Source organism: Rissa tridactyla, chromosome 17 (assembly GCF_028500815.1).
Source record: "Rissa tridactyla isolate bRisTri1 chromosome 17, bRisTri1.patW.cur.20221130, whole genome shotgun sequence".
Classification (NCBI taxonomy): Eukaryota; Metazoa; Chordata; class Aves; order Charadriiformes; family Laridae; genus Rissa; species Rissa tridactyla.
In genome coordinates this window covers 4607020-4628176 of record NC_071482.1, presented here as the reverse complement: position 1 = coordinate 4628176, position 21157 = coordinate 4607020, and the positions used below count along the sequence as shown (strand labels likewise).

Below are 21157 nucleotides of genomic sequence, written 5' to 3'. Positions count from 1 at the left end.
GTATAATTTTTCATAATTCATAGAAAGCATGAGGTGGCGTTTCCTCACTCTGGTGCAATTGATTTTGCCAGGCGTACCACTTCCGTTACAGTGCCCTCCTGGCACATGGTCTGGCAGTGAAGGCAGTAGGAGTTTGCAGGAATGCCAGCCTTGCCCTGGGGGATATTACTGCAATAGCTCTGGGCAGAGGGCCCCCTCGGGACACTGCAGCCCAGGGTAAGTAGAAGAGCAAATGCAGTTACGTACTCTGTAAGGAGAGGTGTTCTACAAGGGGTTGTCTTTACCCTTTTGAAATAACAGCGTATGTTCCTGTATTCGCGGCTGCAGGTACTACTGCATCACTAGGGCCCAGACCCCAACACCCACTGATGGCCTCTCAGGAGCTCCATGTCCAGTCAGTCACTTTTGTGCTCTTGGATCCAGGAGTCCAGCACCGTGCCCCCCTGGCTCCTACATGCCTCACACCCATGGAGAACAGTGCTATGCTTGCCCAGTGGGTGAATACTGTGTCTCTGGTGACAGGCCACAGCCATGTCCCCAGGGTGAGTTAAGGTCCCACTTAAATGTCTGGTTCATCTTTGATTTTTCCAGAGAGTGCTGATTCTGATCTTTTCTTTCTTTTCCAGGGTATTTCTGTCCCAAGGGCACAGCTCTTCCAATTGCTTGTCCAGCAGGGTCCTATAACCCTTCACAAAGGCAAGCCAGTTGCCTCCCCTGTCCTAAAGGGTAAGAGTGAGACAGTGGTCTTAGCGTTGTATGTATAATATACTAATATTACAATGTAAGTATTGGAAATATACTAATATTTTAATATACATATTGGAAATTGTTTATGCAGTCGTCGTGAAGGAATGTGTGGTGGGAAAATTAGTTATTTTTACTACTGAAAGGCACTTGTCTCTGAGCAGAGCAGCTGTTGGGCACTGTTAAGCGACACTGTATAATTGATTATGGGATCAGGCAAAGTCCTAAACCCGGGTACAACTACACTGCAAGGGAATTTAGATCAGAAGGCTATTCAGAACAAGGAAACCATTGACACCATAGACTTTTTTCACGTCTGATGGTTCTCTTGGCAACAGGCTGGCAGAAGCCTGTTGAAGGGTAAGAGGATCTTGTGTAGCACCTGATGCCGAGTCTGGTTTTTCCTTGGGGAATTCATCTCCAATTACTGACTGGATTTGACCTTGTTTGACTTGTACAAGTTGATGAATCATAGCCTGGATGTGTTATGACTCAAGTTAAGAAAATTATGTCTCTGTGGCTTTTGCAATTATGCCATCAATTTGTCGTATGAGGAAACAACTAAGAATGTAGTAATATGCATAAGTAGGTCTCTTTTGTGGTCAATACAGCACAATGCAGCAGCCACATTAGACTATCCAGTCTCACCATTAAGTCATTATTCAGGTACTTGTGGATAGAATAATGCTAGAAGATGTCTTTTTTTTTCCCCTCCTTTTTTTAAATCTCTCTTTGGACCAGATTCTTCTGCCCCAAAAATTCCTCTTCCTTTTTGGAGAATGAATGTTCAACTGGCCACTACTGCCCTACCGGTACTGCTTCTGCAACTCAGTTCCCATGTCCTAAGGGGACTTACAACCCACAGTCTGGAAGCAGCCTGATGTCTCACTGCACCCCCTGTGACCCAGGTAAACAGCAAATAAGCATATCTCAGGATGGTCATGGGAGAATGTATGAAAATGTATGTTGAATGTTCTTGAGCTTCAGTGGTTCAGTGGATGAATTGTGTAAGTACGTAGCTTGTTCTCTGAAATATTTTCCTGTTTTTTTTCTGGCAGTACTAATGGCATTGCATTGCTTTTTCAGGGCACTACTGTGTGCTTGCAGGGCAGTCGCATGTTACAGGACCCTGTTTGGCTGGGTTCTACTGCAGCGGAGGTGTCTCTAGTCCAACACCTACAGATGGTCTTCTGGGGAACACGTGCCCAAAGGGAACTTACTGTCCTCTGGGCTCTGCCTTTCCGCAGCCATGTCCTCCTGGTTATTATAGCAACTCAACTGGGAATACTGGGATTGAGGACTGTCTCCTATGTGATGCAGGTACAATATTGAAAGAAAGGATTAACAAGATTCTAGCCAGATACCAGCATTTCTAGGGCTCCTGAGGAACTTTGTGGTTCTAGAGCAGGCCATCATGAACAGCTGCTTTCTTGGAGAGAGAAGTTAAATACAGCACAGAGAGACTGAATCTGCCACTTTTCCACATAAGAGGATACTTACAGTGAGGCACAAGCTTCTGTGCTCTTAGGTTCCCTTACCACCCTTTCTCTAGATGCTTTTGTACTTAGAGACGATACAAGGAGTGCTGTTTGTTCACGTATGTAAGCTTTGTACTTCCAGCTATTCCAAGGAAAGCATCTCCAGAAGAATAGATGTGGGTGACATCAAACATGAGGCTTCAGTGATTATTTCCTCATTACGTACTTGCTGTTGTGTGTGTGACCAATATCATTATGGTCCTTTTGTGGTCCTTCTTAATTTCAGGGTATTTCTGCAATGGAACTGGACTTGTGTCTCCAACTGGACTTTGTGAGGCTGGATTCTACTGTAGTGGAGGAACCATTTCTCCTAAACCTCCTAGGGTAAGCTGTGCTTGTGATGTAAGTAGTGTAAAATGTCATACCTGTGGAACTGAAGACCATAAGGTCACCTTAGTTCTTTTGCCCTAGATTAAACTGTCCCTTACTACATTATCTTCTTTATCAGGTCCATCTGGTTTATTGGTAGTCAAAGGGGCTAGAGGTGGCAAAATACACCTGGTCTCCTTTCAGCTTTTACATCTAAAAGCTGACCAAAAATAGTTCTGTCTTTGCATATTGATGCCGCAAAGCAGAGTGGAATGCCTTATCAGATTAAAATTACGGAGGTTAGGAGTGCATGAGTTTGATTAGAATACTGCATCTGTCCGCCCTCCTCCTAGGAAAATACGCTAAGAATTTTTTAAAGATGATAACTTGGTAAGACACTGGGTTTATGCACCAGCTCTCTGCAGGCTATGAATGAAGAAAGGGTGGTGCCATCTTCCAAATGGCCAGCCCAGCGAGATTTGTTATGGGCAGAATTCTGATCCCTTATTTTGGAAAAGGGTAGGCGTGTAGCCTTAAGGACTGAAGGATGAGCACAGGATTTGATACCGCATGTCTAATTCTCTTCACCGTTAGAATCTGACACAGATCTTTTTGCAAGGCTGTCCTCTGAGCTTGTAGACTGTAACTGCGGTGTTTTTCTTCAAAGACAACAGTCAGTGGAGGACCATGTCCACCTGGACATTACTGTGTTGTGGGGAGCAGCAGAGCCCAGCCATGCCCTGCAGGGAGTTACAGTCCGTCTTGGGGCATGGCACAGTGTTTGGAGTGTCCAGAAGGCTTTTACTGCACAACTGCTTCCACAAACTACACAGATTGCCCTGCAGGTAGGTCTGATGGCACCTGCCCACTCATTATGGGAAATTTTGTTTAAGGCATTAAGCAGATGCCCCTGCAGCTTTTTGGAGTAGGTTTGCCGTTGGACTTGTTGCATGAGGCATGAATCTCTTCCACTGGACAGATCAATCATCTTGATGAAAGCACATAAGTTCTTTGGGATTCACTTCCTGTCTCAATGTGGGAAGTGGTAAATGGAGCAAACAGTTTTGACAGTAAACCTTTGAGATCTTCTCACTTTGACACTTTGAGATCTTCTCATTAAAAGACTACATGCTATTAAAACTATCGCTAATCCTCAGCCCTGATCAGCTTAATTTTATGCAGCCAATGTGCCGTAGCTATTGCAGAGTAGTGATAAATTGCAAGACGGGCCCACCATCATAGCTTGGGATCAGTCCTTCTCAGAAAGAGATGAAGAGAATGCTGTGTGTGCAGGTTGAATATTCTTTCCACACTATTAACAGTGGGTGTTAACCTTTATGAAACCTGTCTTTTCTTTCCTAGGTCACTATTGCCCCAGGCATACAGAATTTGCCACACAGTATCCTTGTCCCCCTGGAACCTACAGTGAAGCTTTAAATATCTGGGATGCTTCTAAGTGCCAGCTGTGTCCCCCTGGAAGGGTCTGTTCCAAGCCGGGCCTAGCAAGACCAGATGGACTGTGCATGCCTGGATGGTTTTGTCCGCCTGGATCCATATCAAGCAAACCAGTCTTTCCTGGCAATCACTCTGGTATGAAGGGGAGCGATAAAGCATGGTGATGATTATTATTGAGGAGGGTGGTATTACAGAGTCATCACCTAAAGGACCCAGCCAGGTTCAGGGTGGCTTACTTTCCCTTTTTACTTTCTTTAATTCAGTGCCCTAGTTTTGTTTTTCCTGAGCTCTTCAGATAAGATAGGGTGCTTGTAATTTTTATGTTTCAACTCAGTCTGTGTCTTTTCCATTAGCAGGCGTGGCAGCTCCAGCTTCTGGGTCTGTTGGGTTGTGCCAAGCAGGAACCTTTTGTCCTGCAGGTTCATTTCTTCCTCTGCCCTGCACTCCAGGTAGGAGAAGACTCTTTCTTCCTGCACAAGTTTTTTGGTTTGGGTAGGGTTTTTAATACATTTGTACTCTTCTCCCTTTTGCAAAGATCAGTACGCAATCACAGTCTTGCGCTGTGAGTGTTTGGTTCTGGCGCCTCTTAAAGGATGTCCTTGCTTCTGCCTGCTGCATCAGGTTTGTACTGTGCAAGTGCAGAGCTCTCAGCTCCATCAGGTCCTTGTGAGGCTGGCTTCTACTGCACGGGGGGCTCCACACTGCCAAACCCCATGGATGGAGCAGTGGGGAACATTTGTCCTCGAGGCCACTTTTGTCCTGCAGGGAGTTCTTCTCCATCTCCATGTCCCCCAGGTAGGTTTGATGGCAGCTGCTGCATGCTATCATTTCTCTTCCCAGTGCCCAGTGAGCTGCTGAGCTTGTCTGAGTCCATGCCATTGTTCTGTAGCCCTTTGTTACTTTGTGCTGAAGCATGCCCATATGTTTCCCCAAGGGACAGCTGCTATCGACAGGAAAGCTTAGCCTCTGATCCAGTGCTGTTGTATTGTAAACGTCAGTCCTAAATGTGCATTCAAACAGTAATTGCAAAACTGCCTCTGGAGCTTCTCTCTGTGGCCTAGGTGCTGCTGTGCAACGGTCAGGGGGAAGCTCTTTGCAGAGCCCTCCTGAAGGAGAGGTCATTAAGCCAAGCACAGATAAGAGCCTCTGCCACCCTCCTTGCACAGTGAGAGCTGTCTTTTAACATCACCATTAATGAGACAAAGGATTAAGTTGAATAAGAAAGATTGTGAAATGTTTGTTTCTTTCCTGGGTTAAATCTATAGTTACGTTAAGCAAGTGATTGCACTGCTCAGTCCAGACCAGAAATACACGGGAATTCACTTCAGCCAGCACCCAGGACCAATGTCTCTCACACCCTTCTTATAGGAGGACTGTCATCTACTCTCCTAAGGAAGTCTGGGGACTGTTCTCCCTTTGAATTCCTCCCTAGCCAGCATCCTTTTGTCATCTTCTGCAAAAGCTGGGGCTAGTGTAGCTAGAAAGTTATTGCGTGAGCAGCTTGTGCTTCTCTCCATAGCCACTTCCAGCAGGATCTAGCATGATGCAAGAATGTGCTTTTGGTGGCTTTTTATTTTCAGGCTCCTTTTTGGCTCATCGTGGTGGCCAGTCAGCACAGGATTGCCAGGCCTGCTTCCCAGGGTGGTTCTGTTCTCAGAGTGGTCAGAGCTCCCCGGAGGGCTTGTGTAAAGAAGGATGGTTTTGCCCAGAGGGCTCCGTGTCAGGCCAGCATTCAGGTAGGAATTGAGGGTTCTTTCTTTACCTAAAGGAGTTGCAGTGGCAAGATGATGTTGAAGTCCGCCTTTACTTACTGTTTTAACTTACGTTTAGAAATGGCTTGCTGTTTAGATTAAAAAACGTTTTCCAAAAATTTCTCCAAGTAACACAGGTAAAGTAGTGGGTAATCATTTGTAAATATAGTAGGAAAAATAGGGGATCTTACCGAGGCAAAAAACAAGCTGAAAAAAAACAAACTCAAGAGGAGTTTATTCCTTGTGATATTTTCACCTTTGAGAGAGCTAGTGAGAGAGAGGTTATATGTAATTGTCTATTCTCCCTTTCGTAAGGGTGATGTAAGGATAAGTGTAACTCAAATCCTGATGTTCTAGAAACACGCAGGTGGCTCTCAGTAAGGGAAAATAGTGAACCATGTGACAGTGCAGAGAGGCTGCAGCCCCTTCAGCTTTCTGAAAGGTGTTAAGGGCAACACATCTGCATGGCCGTTCGTTTAAAAGCCTAGTTCAGTGGTATGTGAACTTGGTGTTCAGAGTGCAGTACATGGGCCTCCACTGCTCAAATCTGTGTTTAGCAATGCTTTTAACAAAACCAGGGTATTTTTTTGTTCTTTATATCTTACTACATCTTCTAGTTCTAGGTTTGTGGTGATGCTTCCTCTAATGGCAGCTGTTCAGGACGTAAGCAGAGCAGTGATGGTAGAACTGTATTTCTTTTTTCGCTCATAGACTATTTGTGTCCTGTGGGTCACTATTGCCCCACTGGCAGCCCAGAGCCCATACCATGTCCCTCTGGAAAGTATCAGGACCAGGCTGGTAAAAGCCAATGTGAAACATGCCCAGCAGGAATGTAAGTGGCTTCCTCTTGATGCTTTTCTTAGGAATTAGCGTGTGCATTTCCCTCTGCCTTAGGCTGCTCTGTCTGTTGTATCCTTGGCTATACAAGGCTGGTTTTCTTGTTTCTGTTTTCGTATCACCATTCCCTTTATTGTGTCATTTTCTGTATTGCAACCCGTGTATCGTAGAAAATCCATCCTGGTATGTCTGTCTGCTGGGATGGACAAAAAGGCCCTGACAGGTTGCATCTCAGCTCTCCATTTGTTTTCTTTCAAATAATTAACTTTCTTTTTATTGTGTGGTCTTAGACTGTCACTGTCATGCAGAAAGTGTTTCTTAGTCTCTGTTGGAGCAGAGGGAGAGCATGGGCTGAAGCAAGATTTTGTGGTTTTTTTGATAGGTTCTGTACTCTGGAAGACCACACAGGTGATCTCCAACAGAACTTCTCACAAGGTGTGGTCAAACCAACAGAATGTCCAGCAGGATATTACTGCTTGTCAGGAACAAAAGCTGCCAATCAGTACCCGTGCCCTGAGGGCACCTACAGTAACCAAACTGGACTGGGAGATCCCAGGGAGTGCAAGCCTTGTCCTGGAGGCACATTTTGTGGCAGTGCAGGTAGGAATCACGTGTGGATTAAATACAGTACTAGGCTGTTTTCTATCTAGGAGGGTCAAAAAGTTCCACCAATGCCTGAAGTGTTCTTCTGTATGCAGTTTGTATGACTTTTAAAGTGGTCTCAGGGACTCCTTGAGTAGAGATTCTTTGTGATTATTTTAAAGATTTTTACAAACTATCTTCTGTAACTTTAATTAAAGAGGCAAATTAAGGCATTTTTGTTCTAGCAAAGATTATGAAACCAAAAGCCAAGCAGCTTGGATTCTAGGACTCATTTGTTCTTGGTTGTCTCGTAGTGGAAAGAGAGGTACTGATCAGCCCCTTCTGTAAAGGTGATCTAGAAAGCTGTTTAGGCTTCTAGCTATCTGATAGTCAGTTGTGTAAGTAAAGATGGAGACTGTAGATTGAGCTTTTAAGAGAGCTAGTCACAGGCCAGTAGACTCTGAAATCATTGTGATGACAAGGCTTGTCTGGTTTGTTTAGTGTCGAAGCTGTGATTTCTGTAATGCCACTGACTTATCTGACTTTATGTTCCTTTTCTTTAGGACTCTCGTCCCTAAGCGGTCCTTGTTTGCCTGGGTATTACTGCACTTCAAAGGCACGTATACCCAATCCTGTTAACGATGAGACAGGCAACCTTTGCCCAGCAGGTCATTACTGCCCACCAGGTAGCAGCAAGCCAGAGCTATGTCCCACTGGCACGTTTTTACCTCAGTCTGGGATGGTTTACCGTAATGCCTGTCTGCCCTGCCCTGGGGGGAAGTTCTGCCAAGGAGAAGGCCTGGCCAGTGTTTCTGGTGTGTATTACATGCATCTAACGTCTTTTTTTGTCTCCTAGTTTGGCCTTTTTTATGTTCTCTGGTTGCTTAAACCTAATGCTGAAGCTTTTCTTACTTGCAGGAACATGTTATGCTGGGTATTTCTGTGATCTTGGATCCACACAGCCAGATCATAAGCGTTGCCCCCCTGGCTTCTACTGTCCTGAAGGCTCTGAATCCCCAGTCCCATGCAGCCCTGGAAGCTTCAGCTCTGACAGTGGAAAATGGCGGTCAACAGACTGTCAGCTCTGCCCAGCTGGATACTTCTGCAGGGGTGAGTCTCTGCTGGTGTATTTGGGAACTGCGGAGGTTACACGATGCAAGTCAAGATAGACACCCACTACAGCTTTATTTCTTACAAGCTTCTCCCTAGCAGATACAGGAAGAACAAACTCAGTAAGTGCCGCACATCATCTTTGGTTAGCGACAGTTTTTGCAGGATGTAAGGCACTAAGTATAAATGCCCTGAATCATTTGTCTTCCAGAACTCCTTTTGGGTTATTGGTAGCAGTCTCAGGTCACCCATAACAATTCTTGCTATTATTCCTTCTTTCTTCCTTGACTCAACCACCTTTTCTACATGTCTCATGTCTTTGGCCTCTCAGGGAAACAAAATATCCTGGCAAACGCACTTGGTACTGGCGAGCATCCAGGGTCTCTGCTCTGAGACAGCTGCTCCTTCTCAGAGGTTCTCACCATCTGTCTGTACAAGATGTTTATTTGCTCCCCCCAACACTGATATATCTGCAGTCACACTGACAGTAACAGATTGACCCATCACCTTCCGTGAAACAAAGAGGCTTTTCCTTTCTCAGGTGAGGGACTGAAGCAACAGGGAGGAAATGACTTGACTGAGCTAACATGAGTTTATAGCAGAGCTGGAACCACAACTGAGAGCCTCAGAATCACACTTGAGCATTTTAGTTGGAAGCCTGTGTTTCCCCCAGGCCTATAATTCAGAACTGACTTTCCTGTGTGATAAGATATTCTTTGTCTGAGGTTGAACTTCAGAGAATAGGTACATTCTGACATATGTTACAGGTGTGTGATGGAGGAGGTCACGATTTCAGGGGATAAGGGTTTCCATTGTCTTTGATCTGGCAAGGGAAAAGGAAAGGCTTTGCTTTCGTTGTTGCGGGGCTGGGCAAATCCAATTCCGAAGCACTATGTTCTGTAGACTACTGCTGCCCACCTGGCCAGACTTCAGTTACTTCTATTCCCCATTGCTGTCCACAAGCTTTTACTGCCCCAAGGGATCTGCTTTTCCTATACCCTGTGAGAATGGGACATAACAGTCACAGGAGAGGAAGGACTTTTTTGACCTCTGGCCAGCAGGACTCTTCTGTGAACAGCCTAATAAAAGTGAGCAGTCTGGAGGGGGCTGTGTATTGTGATAAAAAGGGATTCCATATCGCTAAGGGCTGAGTCTTCCTGTTAGACTCAGTGGAACAAAAAAGGGTTTTTTGAATGCCATAGCTTAAGGTTCTACTAAGTCAATATTATATGGATTGGACTGGACAGATAGGCGCATCAGTTTCTGCTAAGAATGGAAGTCAAAACAGGTTTCAAAGAATATGAGGTTGTAGGTGAACAAGTAGGCTGAAGCCAAATCTTTCTCTTGTCTGGGGAAAGAAACTCCATGCCCAGGAAAATGCAAGTAGAGAAGATACTTATGTGTAGCAGCTCATGCATGCAACAGAAACGCCCAAGAAATATGGCTGCACAGGTGGGATTGAACTCCCTAGATGGGATTACTCTAATTAAACTGTAGGCATCTCCTTTGTAGACATCTGTATCTGAGCTAGCTTTCTGTACTCCCTCTGTAGTCAATAGAGAGAAAGAGGCACTTCAAAGGTGCAGTTTATCTTTCTCATTTTAGATGTCTGCTTTCGGATGAGATGAATTGCATCTGAAGTGCATTTCCTCTGGAAATGCTGTTTCTCTCCAATTACTGCAATGGGAATGTGAACAACTAAACAGAAGTACACATGATGAATCCTGTGTCCTGGGTCTGACTGTACTAATAGGGGAGGAAGGCTGACTGTGGTGATAGAGAACGACATTGCCTGTCACCTCTTGTAATGTCTCCCAAGCAAGATGTGGTTCTTTGTATCCTAGGTTCTGGAGCACATACTCCTGAGCTGTGTCCTGCTGGGTACTTCTGTCTGCCAGGTACCAACTTCAGTACAGAGCATCCATGTCCGAAGGGTACCTTTGGCCCCAGCACTGGTGCCACTAGTGAGTCTGACTGTGAGCCCTGCCCAGCAGGTACGTAGGGACTTGGCACAAGAAACCCAGGGGGGCATACATGGGAAGACTGGGGAAAATATGACTTCTGCCTTCATGTTATTGACTCCACTGATCTTCTGTGCAGGCCCTCACACTGAAACTGCTTTTCTGTTCGTTTTAGGCATGTATTGCTCAGCAGCAGGTCTGTCACAGCCTTCTGGATTTTGCTATTCAGGTTATCATTGTGCCAAGGGAGCCACGAGCCCAGCCCCCTTTAAACACAGGGTGAGTGAGTGCCAGGCAGCAGCACAGTATATGCAGTGACTGGGGCACAAGGGCTGGACTGGCACAATCTTGCAGCTTCTGATGTAACATTTTCCAGGCATGACTGCTCTGTATGGGGTTGCTCGTGCCTTTTACTGCTGCCCTTGAGGGCTTCTCAGATGTAGTGACATGCTGCTCTTAATGTCTGATGGAGTATATTGCTGCCTACTAATAAATTCTGGCCAGACCTCCGTTTCTGTAGATTGCACTGGAGTGTGCTGTCTAATATCGCCTCCAAAAGGTGGCATCAGGGATAGGATAGCCACGTCTCAGCAGCCAGTACCTTTTTTTGTGCCAGCCATGGTCTTTGTTTAGTTTCACTGGCAGCAAACTTGTAGGACTCAGCTCCTATGTGCCCTTTCCAGACCCTGCCTCTGTAGTACGTTGTGATAAATCTTCTTTTGATAACACTTTCTCTCTGTATTTTTCTGATACAGGTGGAATCTTCCAGCCTTGGTCTGCCTGGTAATGACATCTGTCCTGCCGGGCATTTCTGCCCCAGTGGTACAGGGTATCCTGTGCCCTGTCCTCCTGGATCCTTTTCTACCACAGTGGGCCTGGAGGCAAAAGAACAGTGCCAGCCCTGCCCAGCCGGACGGTATTGCAGTGGGGCAGGGTTGTCTGATCTGGCCCAGGCACCGCTGTGTAATGCAGGGTATGGTGAGACAGTCTCTTGTTAATGGAAAAATACAGCTGGCAGGATTGCTATAGGTTATAGTAGAGGGACATCCAAACGGAAAGATACTGGGCCTGAATATGTGTTGTCGAACGCTTTGTGTGCAAATATTTGTACTCAAGAGTAATAAAACCTCAAAGACTTTGTTCTTAGACCTTTGGGTCAGCTACGTAGCATCTAGTGATCTCAGTAGAAGTTTCAGAGCCATTCCTTTTCCCTTTATGTTTGCTTATCATTCTGTTTCAGCCTTATACATGTTTTTTCACTGTTTTCGCCGTAGGCTTAGTGGATTACAGATCCCTTATTTAGCCTCATAACCGCACTTGCTGAGAATTCGACCTGTGCATCTTTTTCCTTCTGTGTTTTATCTCTCTGCCACAAGGTGGTGCAATAACCAGGGAGAAGGTAGCAGTTCCAGCCTGAATAACGCAAGCAGAAAAGTGCCATTAGCAATACTTGTGCATTTCATGAGTATACCTCATAGCAAGAGACTACAGAAGCTCGGTTTATTTTATCTGTGAAAGAGAATCTTAGGACTGGTTTCACTGTAGCGTAATGAGATTTTGTGAGGAAAGATTTCTGATAGCAGATGGCTCTTGAATCTAATGGAAAAAATCATAACGAAATTTGTCTAGAAGTCAAAGCTGAGCTCAGAATATAAGTGAGGGCTACATTTGGAATGACTAAAAATAATTAGCCATGGAAACAGGCTTCTTGGGAATAAGAGGGATTTGCCACGTCGCAGACTAATTTCAGGCCTTCCCAAAAATTCCTTTATCCCTAGAAAGATGTTACAGCTTGGCTGTAAGGTTTTCTAGGCTGAGTGGTAATGAATATTACGTGATTATAAATGACCCTCGACTTCCAAAATCTGTGAAGTTCTTGCCTTCCAACAGGGTACAATTTGTGCTTTACCCAGGTTGCTTTTCAACACCTTTACCATGTAGCATTGTCGCTTCTCATAGCCTGCTGTTCAGTCTAACTAGATCTTGCTTCCAGGCAAAAACCCCACAGCTTTGCTGTTCTTTTGTTCAGTGCTGTTCCTTTTGCACTTAGTCATTTGCCTTAAGGACTAGGAATTGTTTCTTCTTCAGAAACTATGTCCTTTGAATCCTTGTCTATAGCATACGCTCGGATCATGGCTCTCATTTCCTTGTTGCTTAGCTCTTATGACCCCTAATAGTTTTCATATTTCCTCATCTTTATTTGTTGTGAGGGTGTGGGAGGGAAGCAGTAAAGGGAAGAGTCAATGATGGTGTTAAAGCAGAGGCCTACAGGAAGACTGGGGATAAAGTGAGACTTAAGCAAAGACAGCAGGAACTGAATGCTTGGGCCCTGTGCTTTGAAGTAAAAAATCTTTAATTTTCAAAGGCTTTTCTTTCCAGAATGAGAACACTTTCTAGTCAGCTTAGTGAAAAAAAGCCTTTTACCAGGATTTTCAGGCGGGCACTAAATTACAGATGCAGGGGGGAAGTTGTTAGTACAACTGACATAAACCACATTTTCAAGGGATGTTTCTTAATGTGCTGACCCTTGGTTCTTGATTAGTGCCTCCCCTACCTATTGCCTCTGAACAGGGCTGTGAGTTCATTGTTTTGGGTCTGAATCCTCTCTCTACAGGTATGTTTGCCTGGAAGGAAACTCTGCTCCCTGCCCTTCTGATGGGATTCGTGGATACAGATGTCCCAGTGGCTTTTACTGTCCTGCGGGCACTGGGCTGGAACTGCCCTGTGAGCCTGGCACATTCAGCCCTGTGCCTGGGGCAAGCGTCTGCCTGCCTTGCCCAGCTGGCATGGCCTGCAGCAATGCTGCCACTGTCGAGCCACTCAGCTGCCCCAGAGGTGAGCAATACAAGTATGCAGCAAAACCCCTAACACAGGAATGGGAAGAGGTGTGATGGGTGCCTGCACAACTCTGTGACTCAGCCATAGCAGTGGTTCTTTCTAGGGAATGGGGAATTTGCCGTTAGTTAGAGCAAGCTCAGCACTCCCACCTCTTTCTCCGTTGTTTCTTGAGCAGTGTCTCATTTGGCTCTCTCAATGTACAGGTTACTATTGTCCAGTTCGGACTGCTGTCCCACTGCCGTGCCCCGAGGGGACGCTGAACACCTTGGAGGGGGCATTGGCCCCCACTGCCTGCAAGCTGTGCCCTGTGGGGAGGTACTGCAGAGGAGATGCTAACTGGGAACCTGATGGTGAGTTTGGTTAATAACAGAGATTCAGGGCTGAAGGATGCCGGGTAGTAGAAAACATATCTCAGTGAGCAGAGTAAAGGTTATTGGAGGGTACCTTTCTACCCTATGTCTGTGCCTGTCAGTCATTTCTTTTCTCTGTTTCATTCTTTTAACGGAGCATTTGTTTTGGATGTTACTTTTATGTTACTGCATTACTTTCCTTGTCTCCCTTAGCTTTTTCCACTTTCTCTTTTTTTGCATTTAACCCTTTTATTGCTCTTCTTTCTGTCCTCATAAATCCTTCCCCTCCCATTTAAGCACAGAGTAATTTTCACTGGGCCAAAATGCACAGATTGGACACATGAAAAGAAGAGAGGCAGAACTCTTTCCACAGAAAACAAAATATGGGGAACCAGTTAGAGAAGTGAGAAGGTGAGCAAATGCCAAATGAGGTCAGTGCAAGTAAAAAAAGGAAGTGATAGAGGCCAAAGATTGATGGGAAGGAGGGAAGGCAAAGCAAAGGTGATCCCTCTCCTCTCCTACTTTTGAGGATTTGAGGAGGTGCCTTTTTCTGACCACGGTGCTGTGGGCTGGCAATTGCCACCCTCTCTGTTCTTGCATGACAGGTCTGTGTTCAGCTGGGTACTACTGTGAAGGAGGAGCCACTGATGCCATTCCACATGAGACACCTGCGTTCCCGCTCAATGGGCCCTGCCCACTTGGGCACTATTGTCCAGAGGGTACTCATTTCCCAGTTGCCTGCCCAGTTGGGACCCTGAACAATGCCACAGGTGAGTAGCACTTCACCCACAGGTTTCTCCTGTGGCCCACAGTGATCAGGGATTTCACTGCTGGCAGCCGTGGTGGGGGGGTGGCCTGATGGTGGCAATGTGCTATCAATTGAAATACGTGCTGATGGTGCTGTAACTGTACTGGGTATGCTTTCATCTCCCCCTGTCATTGGCCTTGACTTTTGGTTTCCTCCTCAGGTGGTACCTCCCCAGAGAGCTGTGTGCCTTGCTTTCCTGGGTATTTCTGTGCTAGCGTTGGTTTGAGTTCTCCAACAGGACCTTGTACTGAGGGGTTTTACTGCCCAGCAAACTTCAGCTCTGTCAGCCCCACAGCATTCCTCTGCCCTAAGGTATTGCTTAGTGACAGCTGGGCAGTGAAGGAGGTGGGTCTCAGCTCTGGGCAGGAGGTGTTTGTGGCAAAGGGTCACACATGCGCAATTGAAATGTTGATGACATCCACACGGAATGTTGCCCTAGGCTTTGGTAGTTCTGGGATTCACCCTTTACACAGACGTTAAGTTTGCCACCATCTCCATGTAATCCCCTTCCTTCTCTGTCATTGGCAGGGTCACTTCTGCCAGTCAGGGGCAGCCCACCCGACGCCGTGCCCTGCTGGGGAATACCAGCCGACTGGAGGCTCTGCTTCCTGCGTTCCGTGCCAGAGAGGATTCTACTGCCAGGAGCTGGTGGCAGGAGACCCCAAGCGCTGCCCGCCACATTCTTACTGTCCTGCAGGTACACTGAAACTTTCAGACCAGCTATGCCAGGGATTCAGATGTCGTGTTGCCTCACTGTGATCCCAGAGTTGTACAAACCTAATGTGCGTCTTCCTGCATGCCAGGTGATGAGGAAGCGGCAATGAGCAAATGTGGCATAGTTGCCGCCTTTCTTTCTGGGAGTCATTTGTTATGCTCTGATATGGTTCTAGAGTCTTTTCAGATCACAGCAGTCTCCTAGGGTTTTTTATCGTCTCTGCCGTCTCCCTTTCAGGCACACGGGTTCCTCTCACGTGTCCTGAAGGCACCTTCACTCCTGCAAATATGACTGGTCTCTGGAATGAGAAGGAATGCTTGCCTTGCTTACCTGGTCACTACTGCAGGTTATGATTCATTTCCATCTAGCATTTTTTCACTTTGTCTTAAGCACTTTGGCATCCTTGTTTTGTACTGAGAAGTCACTGCTAAGTTCCCCCCATCTTCTCTTCCACATCTCCCTCATTCATAGAAGAGAAATACAAGCTTAGATACAGCTTTGAGGTACAGAGGTGATGGATCTGTGAATTTTGGGAGGCATCTTAAAGCAGTCCGACATCATTGTCATGATACAAAAAGCATCTGAAAGAGATAATGGGTAGCATTTGTGAAAACGTGAAAGTAATCCAGAAAGTCCAGCCTAGTGGAAAGTCTTCCACAATTTCATCTAAAGCTATTTGCCCGTGTTCATGGAATTTAAACCCAAAAGTGCCTGGCTCACTCTAGTAATTTGCATGTTTTTTGAAGTGGAGAAAATGGGTCTATTTTCTCTCTCATATCAGCATAAGTTGTTATTTTTTTGCTGCAGACTTCACAGAGTTCATTGAATCGATACTTGCTCTGCTTCTGCACCAAATCTTTAACAGCAGGTAGTATGTAAACTCTTACTGTCCTCTCTGCTCCAGGTATGGACGGCTGGAGGGAAAGTGTGCTGCTGGATATTTCTGCCTTGCTGGGAGCTCTCAATCTACTCCACAGGGCCACAGCTTTTCCTGGCGCTTCCTGGCTGGGTGCCGCTGGGGTCAGGTGTGTGCAGGGCTGTGTCCTGCAGGTAAGTGAGAATTCCATTAAAGTATAGAGTATTGACTTACTTCTAACTAACTGGAGAGCATCTGTTATCTTGCATAATACGTTGTGAGCCCTTCTTTGAAGTTGCCATTGCTTACTGGTTTCCTCTGTTTTTACATCTTTTGAACAAAGAGGTGTGTCTGACCAAAAAGGCTGCCTTGAATTTATGGTGCTAGGCTGCTGGTCCAGAAAAATTTGAATGCTGTTGATTTGGCTCTCTATATGCACATCAGCATCCCAACAGCTGCATAGATGTTTGTTCAACAGCAACAGGAGGCTCTAGCTGAGTCATTTTTTCCATTAGAGGGTTTTCATATTTTACTTTCATCTCTTTCCCATCCATTTCTGTAGGTTTCTACTGCCCAGAGGGATCTGAGGTACCTGTACCATGTCCTGACAATACTATTAGAGATGTTCCAGGGGCTGTGAAGAGAGAGGACTGCCTGCCCTGTCCACCGGGCCACTGGTGCAAAGCAGGTTGGAGTTCAGGGGTGAACAGCGAGGGGAGGGAATGTGAGTTTCTTTTCAAGAGGGTTGTATGTATCCCTGAGTCTGGTAAGGCTAGCTTTGATAGCAGACGCTGCATTGTGGAACAGTCCTTGTAGTAGGACACGCTGTTTCTGGTGATGAGTTCTAGTCTCTGCAGAGAAAAGAGGCGTTTCACACCGTTAATATAATGTGCTGTTCCAGCAAGCATTGGAAATGGAAAGCCTGAGATCACAATCAGTCTCCAAATATCCCCGTATGCCATCTGTCAGAAGAGGGGCTTGGATTGTGGAGGTGGATTGTACACATAGGTGCAGTAGTTCAGGAAGGACACAGGGAGGACACAGAAGAAAGGTGTTCCAATTACAATGAAAAGATGACTCCTTAAAGCCTTACTTTCTGCTTGTTAGGGGATTCAGAGGCCTATCCCTGTCCATCAGGACACTATTGCTTTGGAGGCAATGGCAGTGACCACAGTAGTCTCCTGGCACCTCAGAAATGCCCTCCGCAAACTTACCGCAAGCACCCAGGAGCTCAGAGCCTGACAGATTGCCAGCCATGTCCTCCGGGCTATCGCTGCCCCTTATCAGGTAAGTGCCAGGTTAAAGCCAGCCCTTTCCCACCTCTAGAGCTGATTACAAAACTCCTAAGATGAGATGGGGAAAAGGAGAAGTAATTCATGTTCACAGCAAGCTAAAAGCCCTTCTCTAAAGCCCCTCCTGGCCATTCAGCCTCCCTTTCTTCATTCCTTTCTCTTCCTAACAGGTTTGACCAGGTTTGAGGATTATCCGTGCCCCCCTGGATACTGGTGCCCTGGTAAAGGGGATGCTTTCCTTTGTCCGGCTGGCACTTCCAGGATCCAGCCTGGTGCAAAATCATTGGAAGAGTGTGATCCCTGCTCACCTGGATACTATTGCCCGGATCCAGCACAGACAGGGCTGCCTAACACCCAAGGACTACCTTGTAAACCTGGCTATGAATGCCCAGCAGGTGATATGACCGTGCTCCTTTGTTTTCTTTATTTGCAGCCATTTCTGCATCTAGATGGCTGAACGGTGCGCAGCAGGCACAGCCATAGCATTTAGCAGCGACTGTAGTCCCATTTGTGCAGCAGGCCTCCTAGGACATGGTCACTGATGGAGTGGCTTTAGAAGTGGCGTTATTACCCTGAATCCTTTTCCTGGGTTTTGGCCTTTGAATTCCCATCTCCTGTTTCTCAGCCCTCTCTCCCTGTTCTTATTTAGCTGAGGTTCCCAAAGGAACTGGTCTGGGCCTAGAAAAGGAGCACATACCTTTCACCATCCAGGGCTAGGCATTAAGGTGTTAGCATTTCATGCTTAACAGCAAACTGGTTCCCAACAGATCTGTGCCCTTTTGCGAGCAACAGGAAAAGTGCAGTGTTTATGGACAGTCATAATTAATAAAAGGCCCCTTGCTCACTGTCTCCCCAACTCATACTCTCCTGTTCTGGGAATGTCACATAATCACTCACTGTTTCCCCTTTTTTCATCAGGTTCAGTAAATCCAAAGCCTTGCAGGCCTGGCCTATACTGTGGTGCTCACACAGCCGTGCCTTCTGTGTGCCCTGCTGGGTATTACTGTCCTGAAGGATCGTCGACATACAATAGCCCTGAGCAGCTGTGAGTACCTACCATGTTTGGTGCAGCCAGCTTTAAGTTTCTAAGAACTCTGATTATTGTGAAACGTGCCTGTGATAAAACCTGAGTTAAGGCTTCAACCACCATCTTTGTGCATTGTGCAAAAGCAAAGGTATCTTTGCAATTACAGTTATGGATTTGGTGACTGCTAAGACTTAAGAGGGTGATTTATGATTTCTATTAGTTAGCTTGAGCCTGGAACCAGATGAGAACCATTTTTAATTTTGCCCTCGTTTTGCACTGGTCATTGAATCCAGGAATCATAACATTTTCAGAGACTTTCTTCCCTCTTCCTGCCTTGTTTTGCCTTCCAGGTGTGCGTTTCCCTACTACTGTCCCCTAGGCAGTGCACATCCACTGCCTTGCGAAGGAGGGTATATGGCCCTCAACTTGCCTGGTCCAAGGGATTCATTTGAGAAATTCTGCAGAATCTGCGAGGCAGGCACCTATCGTAGTGACTCTCTCATCACGGCCCCCTGTCAGCCCTGCCCAGCAGGCTTCATCTGCCCACAAGGTGAGTGGAGCTACCATGGAGGAGTGGGGCAAGAAATAGCAGCTTAAATTGTAACCAGAAAGTTTTATGTGGGAAAAGCTCTCAGTCCTCTACGGTTACAAATCCCTGGTGTGGGCTGTCACATTATTTTGTTGAGCATTTGTTGTGGTAGGTTTTTATGAGAGTTTAAAGAAATGGGTCGAAAACGGTTTGGATATTGGTGTCCTGTCTCTTAGGGATGACCTCTCAGGCCCTTGTGAGCCCTCTTTTCTCTAATTTTATGACTTGGCTGAGGGAGCCTGTAGTTATTCTACGAGAAGGGTAGAAGGGTTTGAAGTTTGCTGTGTGACAGCCACTGATGCTGCTTGCAGCCTGGTGGGTTAGGATGCAGGAGAAATAGCTTTACAAGCATTCGAAAGCCTCTGTTGGCTGGGATCCTCTGTTAAGTTCACTGACATGTTAGTTCCTGCTGTATAGCATGGAGGAGATCGCGCTTACCCCGTCTTCCCCCGGGATTTGTCCAGTGAAATAGCTGTGACAAAAAAATCAAGATTTGTATTTAAATATAAAGAAATCAAATTGAAAAATGCTGAGTGTTGATTAACTTTATATATAGATACATGTATATTTATATATATTTGTTTGTTTGTCTGTACACGTATATAGATGTGTGTGTATATGCATAACTGGAATAAATAAGTAGTCTCTGCCTATCTTTTAGCACTTGCTTGGGTCCTTAAGCAGTGTCTGTGTCTGAGGTAGCCCACCACTTTCCCTAGGCAGTGAGAGTTACCACAAGAAGCCTTGCCCCAGTGGCTATTACTGCCCTCCTCTGGCATCTGCCCCTCTGCCCTGTCCCCCGGGGACCCATGGGAGCAGCACCTTTGCAAAGCATATAGAGGATTGCCAGGCCTGTCCTGCTGGCACCTTCAATCACCTTCCTGCTCAGGCTGCCTGTTTCCCCTGTGGCAGCTCTTCTTCTTCCCAGCCTGGTGAGTTGCTGTTTGTGAGTGAAACTTTCACCTCAGTTAAGAGAAAAACTGAAAAGGGAATCACCTAGAAATGTGATTCCCCGACATGGTTTCACGATGGACCGCAAGCCCTGGGGTCCTCATGATGACGTGTGCGCTAACAATGCTCAGCTGCTCTTCCTCTGTCCCACACAGAAGGAGGATTCCATTTTCAAAGCTGTCTTTTGTTCTCTTACGCTCTGTTAGCTGCAGGGATTTGATCTCATCTTCTTCAAAGGAAGGAAGAGATGAGCAGCCCTACTAATTCTTGTTCTATCATTGCTTTGAAAGCAGGGAAGTTACACCAAGAGTACTTTTGCCCTGAATTAGGTATCTTGCATTAAGTGTAGGTGTGTTTTTGAGCCAAAATTGGGCACTGTAACTGTGTCCAGCCTGGGCCAAAATGAAGTGGGAAAAGGCTAGAAAAGTGGAAGGTATAGGCAGCTAAGCACAGCAGAGAGTGCATGTGCTTTACTCAGTGTACTGTGCAGTACTGTACCAGCATTTTAAATCAAGTGGATTTGAGAGTGTTGAGGCACAAGAGAGGGGCTTGGCCACCTTGATTGACAGGGTCCTTACCCTGTCCAGTGCCTTAATGTACAAATTAATGGAGTGCTTGTCAAAATGCTGCCGCAGCAAATGACCAGCTGGGCCTTTCTGCATCTCTTGTTAAATGGACACTTCAGGAAACGGTCTAATGATTGTGTTGGTGGTGCAAAAGGCAGGCTGGCTCCAGCTGGCTTTCCTGTTGGCTCAGCTCTGCTGTGCCTAGTGGTGCAGCAGACTCCAGGAGTGTCACTAAAATGAGCAGTGTGATTTGATCAAAGATTATTCAGCACAGGAACTGCTCCTTTGTGGTGAGCACAGTTTTTGTGAACTGTGTTCCCTACCCTGATTACGACTCTAAATCCAACCTCTTCTCTAAGGTGCCACCAGCTGTACCTGCCGTGGCCTGAACCGGGCTTTCCAGCAGTCGGATGCTTCCTGTATCTGCCAGGCAGGTTACGTTTACTATGATGAGAGAGGCAAGAAAGACCCTGATGGCAACAGCGATCAGGACTGCCGACCTCAGGTAAAGTCTGGCTTCAAAACAAAGTTGTTGCGTGACCCACAGGAGAAGGAAAGTACTTGAGTGCTCTAGGCCCTCTCTCAGGGTGTGTACGTGTGTGCAATCTGAGCTCAGTTCTCTGGGCTTCTGCAGACACAAGCAAGTCCTTTAGTTGTTTTGTTTGAGACCCTTGACCCTTCCTTGGAGGATAATGGCATGGTTTTCCTTACTAGAGCCTTGTGAAGTGAAATTCGTAAGGGCTGGAGGCAAAAGGTGCTTCCATGCTACAGCAGTGGGGAGCAGCCGAGTGTCTCAGATGACAGATGCAGGAATTTAAGCCTCCGTATTGTTACTATGGAGTTCTTTATTAGACCTGCTTTGAGGAATTTGGATGGGA

The 21157-nt window shown here is 46.2% G+C and overlaps 1 protein-coding gene across 1 annotated transcript in view; it reads left to right on the top strand.

Moving 5' to 3' along the window:
- Nucleotides 1-21157, top strand: part of LOC128918522 (zonadhesin-like) — a 108359-nt gene that overhangs the window by 75024 nt on the left and 12178 nt on the right. The window contains exons 34-65 of the mRNA XM_054222812.1: nucleotides 72-216; nucleotides 328-542; nucleotides 627-726; nucleotides 1486-1652; nucleotides 1831-2064; nucleotides 2509-2606; nucleotides 3259-3436; nucleotides 3954-4181; nucleotides 4400-4495; nucleotides 4668-4841; nucleotides 5627-5782; nucleotides 6509-6629; nucleotides 7017-7234; nucleotides 7780-8031; nucleotides 8135-8326; nucleotides 10171-10320; nucleotides 10463-10566; nucleotides 11043-11260; nucleotides 12902-13122; nucleotides 13329-13475; nucleotides 14081-14245; nucleotides 14444-14595; nucleotides 14812-14980; nucleotides 15236-15344; nucleotides 15903-16048; nucleotides 16417-16542; nucleotides 16962-17141; nucleotides 17317-17541; nucleotides 18065-18191; nucleotides 18524-18723; nucleotides 19482-19694; nucleotides 20639-20784. Of these exons, the coding sequence (XP_054078787.1) occupies nucleotides 72-216; nucleotides 328-542; nucleotides 627-726; nucleotides 1486-1652; nucleotides 1831-2064; nucleotides 2509-2606; nucleotides 3259-3436; nucleotides 3954-4181; nucleotides 4400-4495; nucleotides 4668-4841; nucleotides 5627-5782; nucleotides 6509-6629; nucleotides 7017-7234; nucleotides 7780-8031; nucleotides 8135-8326; nucleotides 10171-10320; nucleotides 10463-10566; nucleotides 11043-11260; nucleotides 12902-13122; nucleotides 13329-13475; nucleotides 14081-14245; nucleotides 14444-14595; nucleotides 14812-14980; nucleotides 15236-15344; nucleotides 15903-16048; nucleotides 16417-16542; nucleotides 16962-17141; nucleotides 17317-17541; nucleotides 18065-18191; nucleotides 18524-18723; nucleotides 19482-19694; nucleotides 20639-20784 (5372 nt within the window). The remainder of the gene's footprint in view (nucleotides 1-71; nucleotides 217-327; nucleotides 543-626; nucleotides 727-1485; nucleotides 1653-1830; nucleotides 2065-2508; nucleotides 2607-3258; nucleotides 3437-3953; nucleotides 4182-4399; nucleotides 4496-4667; nucleotides 4842-5626; nucleotides 5783-6508; nucleotides 6630-7016; nucleotides 7235-7779; nucleotides 8032-8134; nucleotides 8327-10170; nucleotides 10321-10462; nucleotides 10567-11042; nucleotides 11261-12901; nucleotides 13123-13328; nucleotides 13476-14080; nucleotides 14246-14443; nucleotides 14596-14811; nucleotides 14981-15235; nucleotides 15345-15902; nucleotides 16049-16416; nucleotides 16543-16961; nucleotides 17142-17316; nucleotides 17542-18064; nucleotides 18192-18523; nucleotides 18724-19481; nucleotides 19695-20638; nucleotides 20785-21157) is intronic.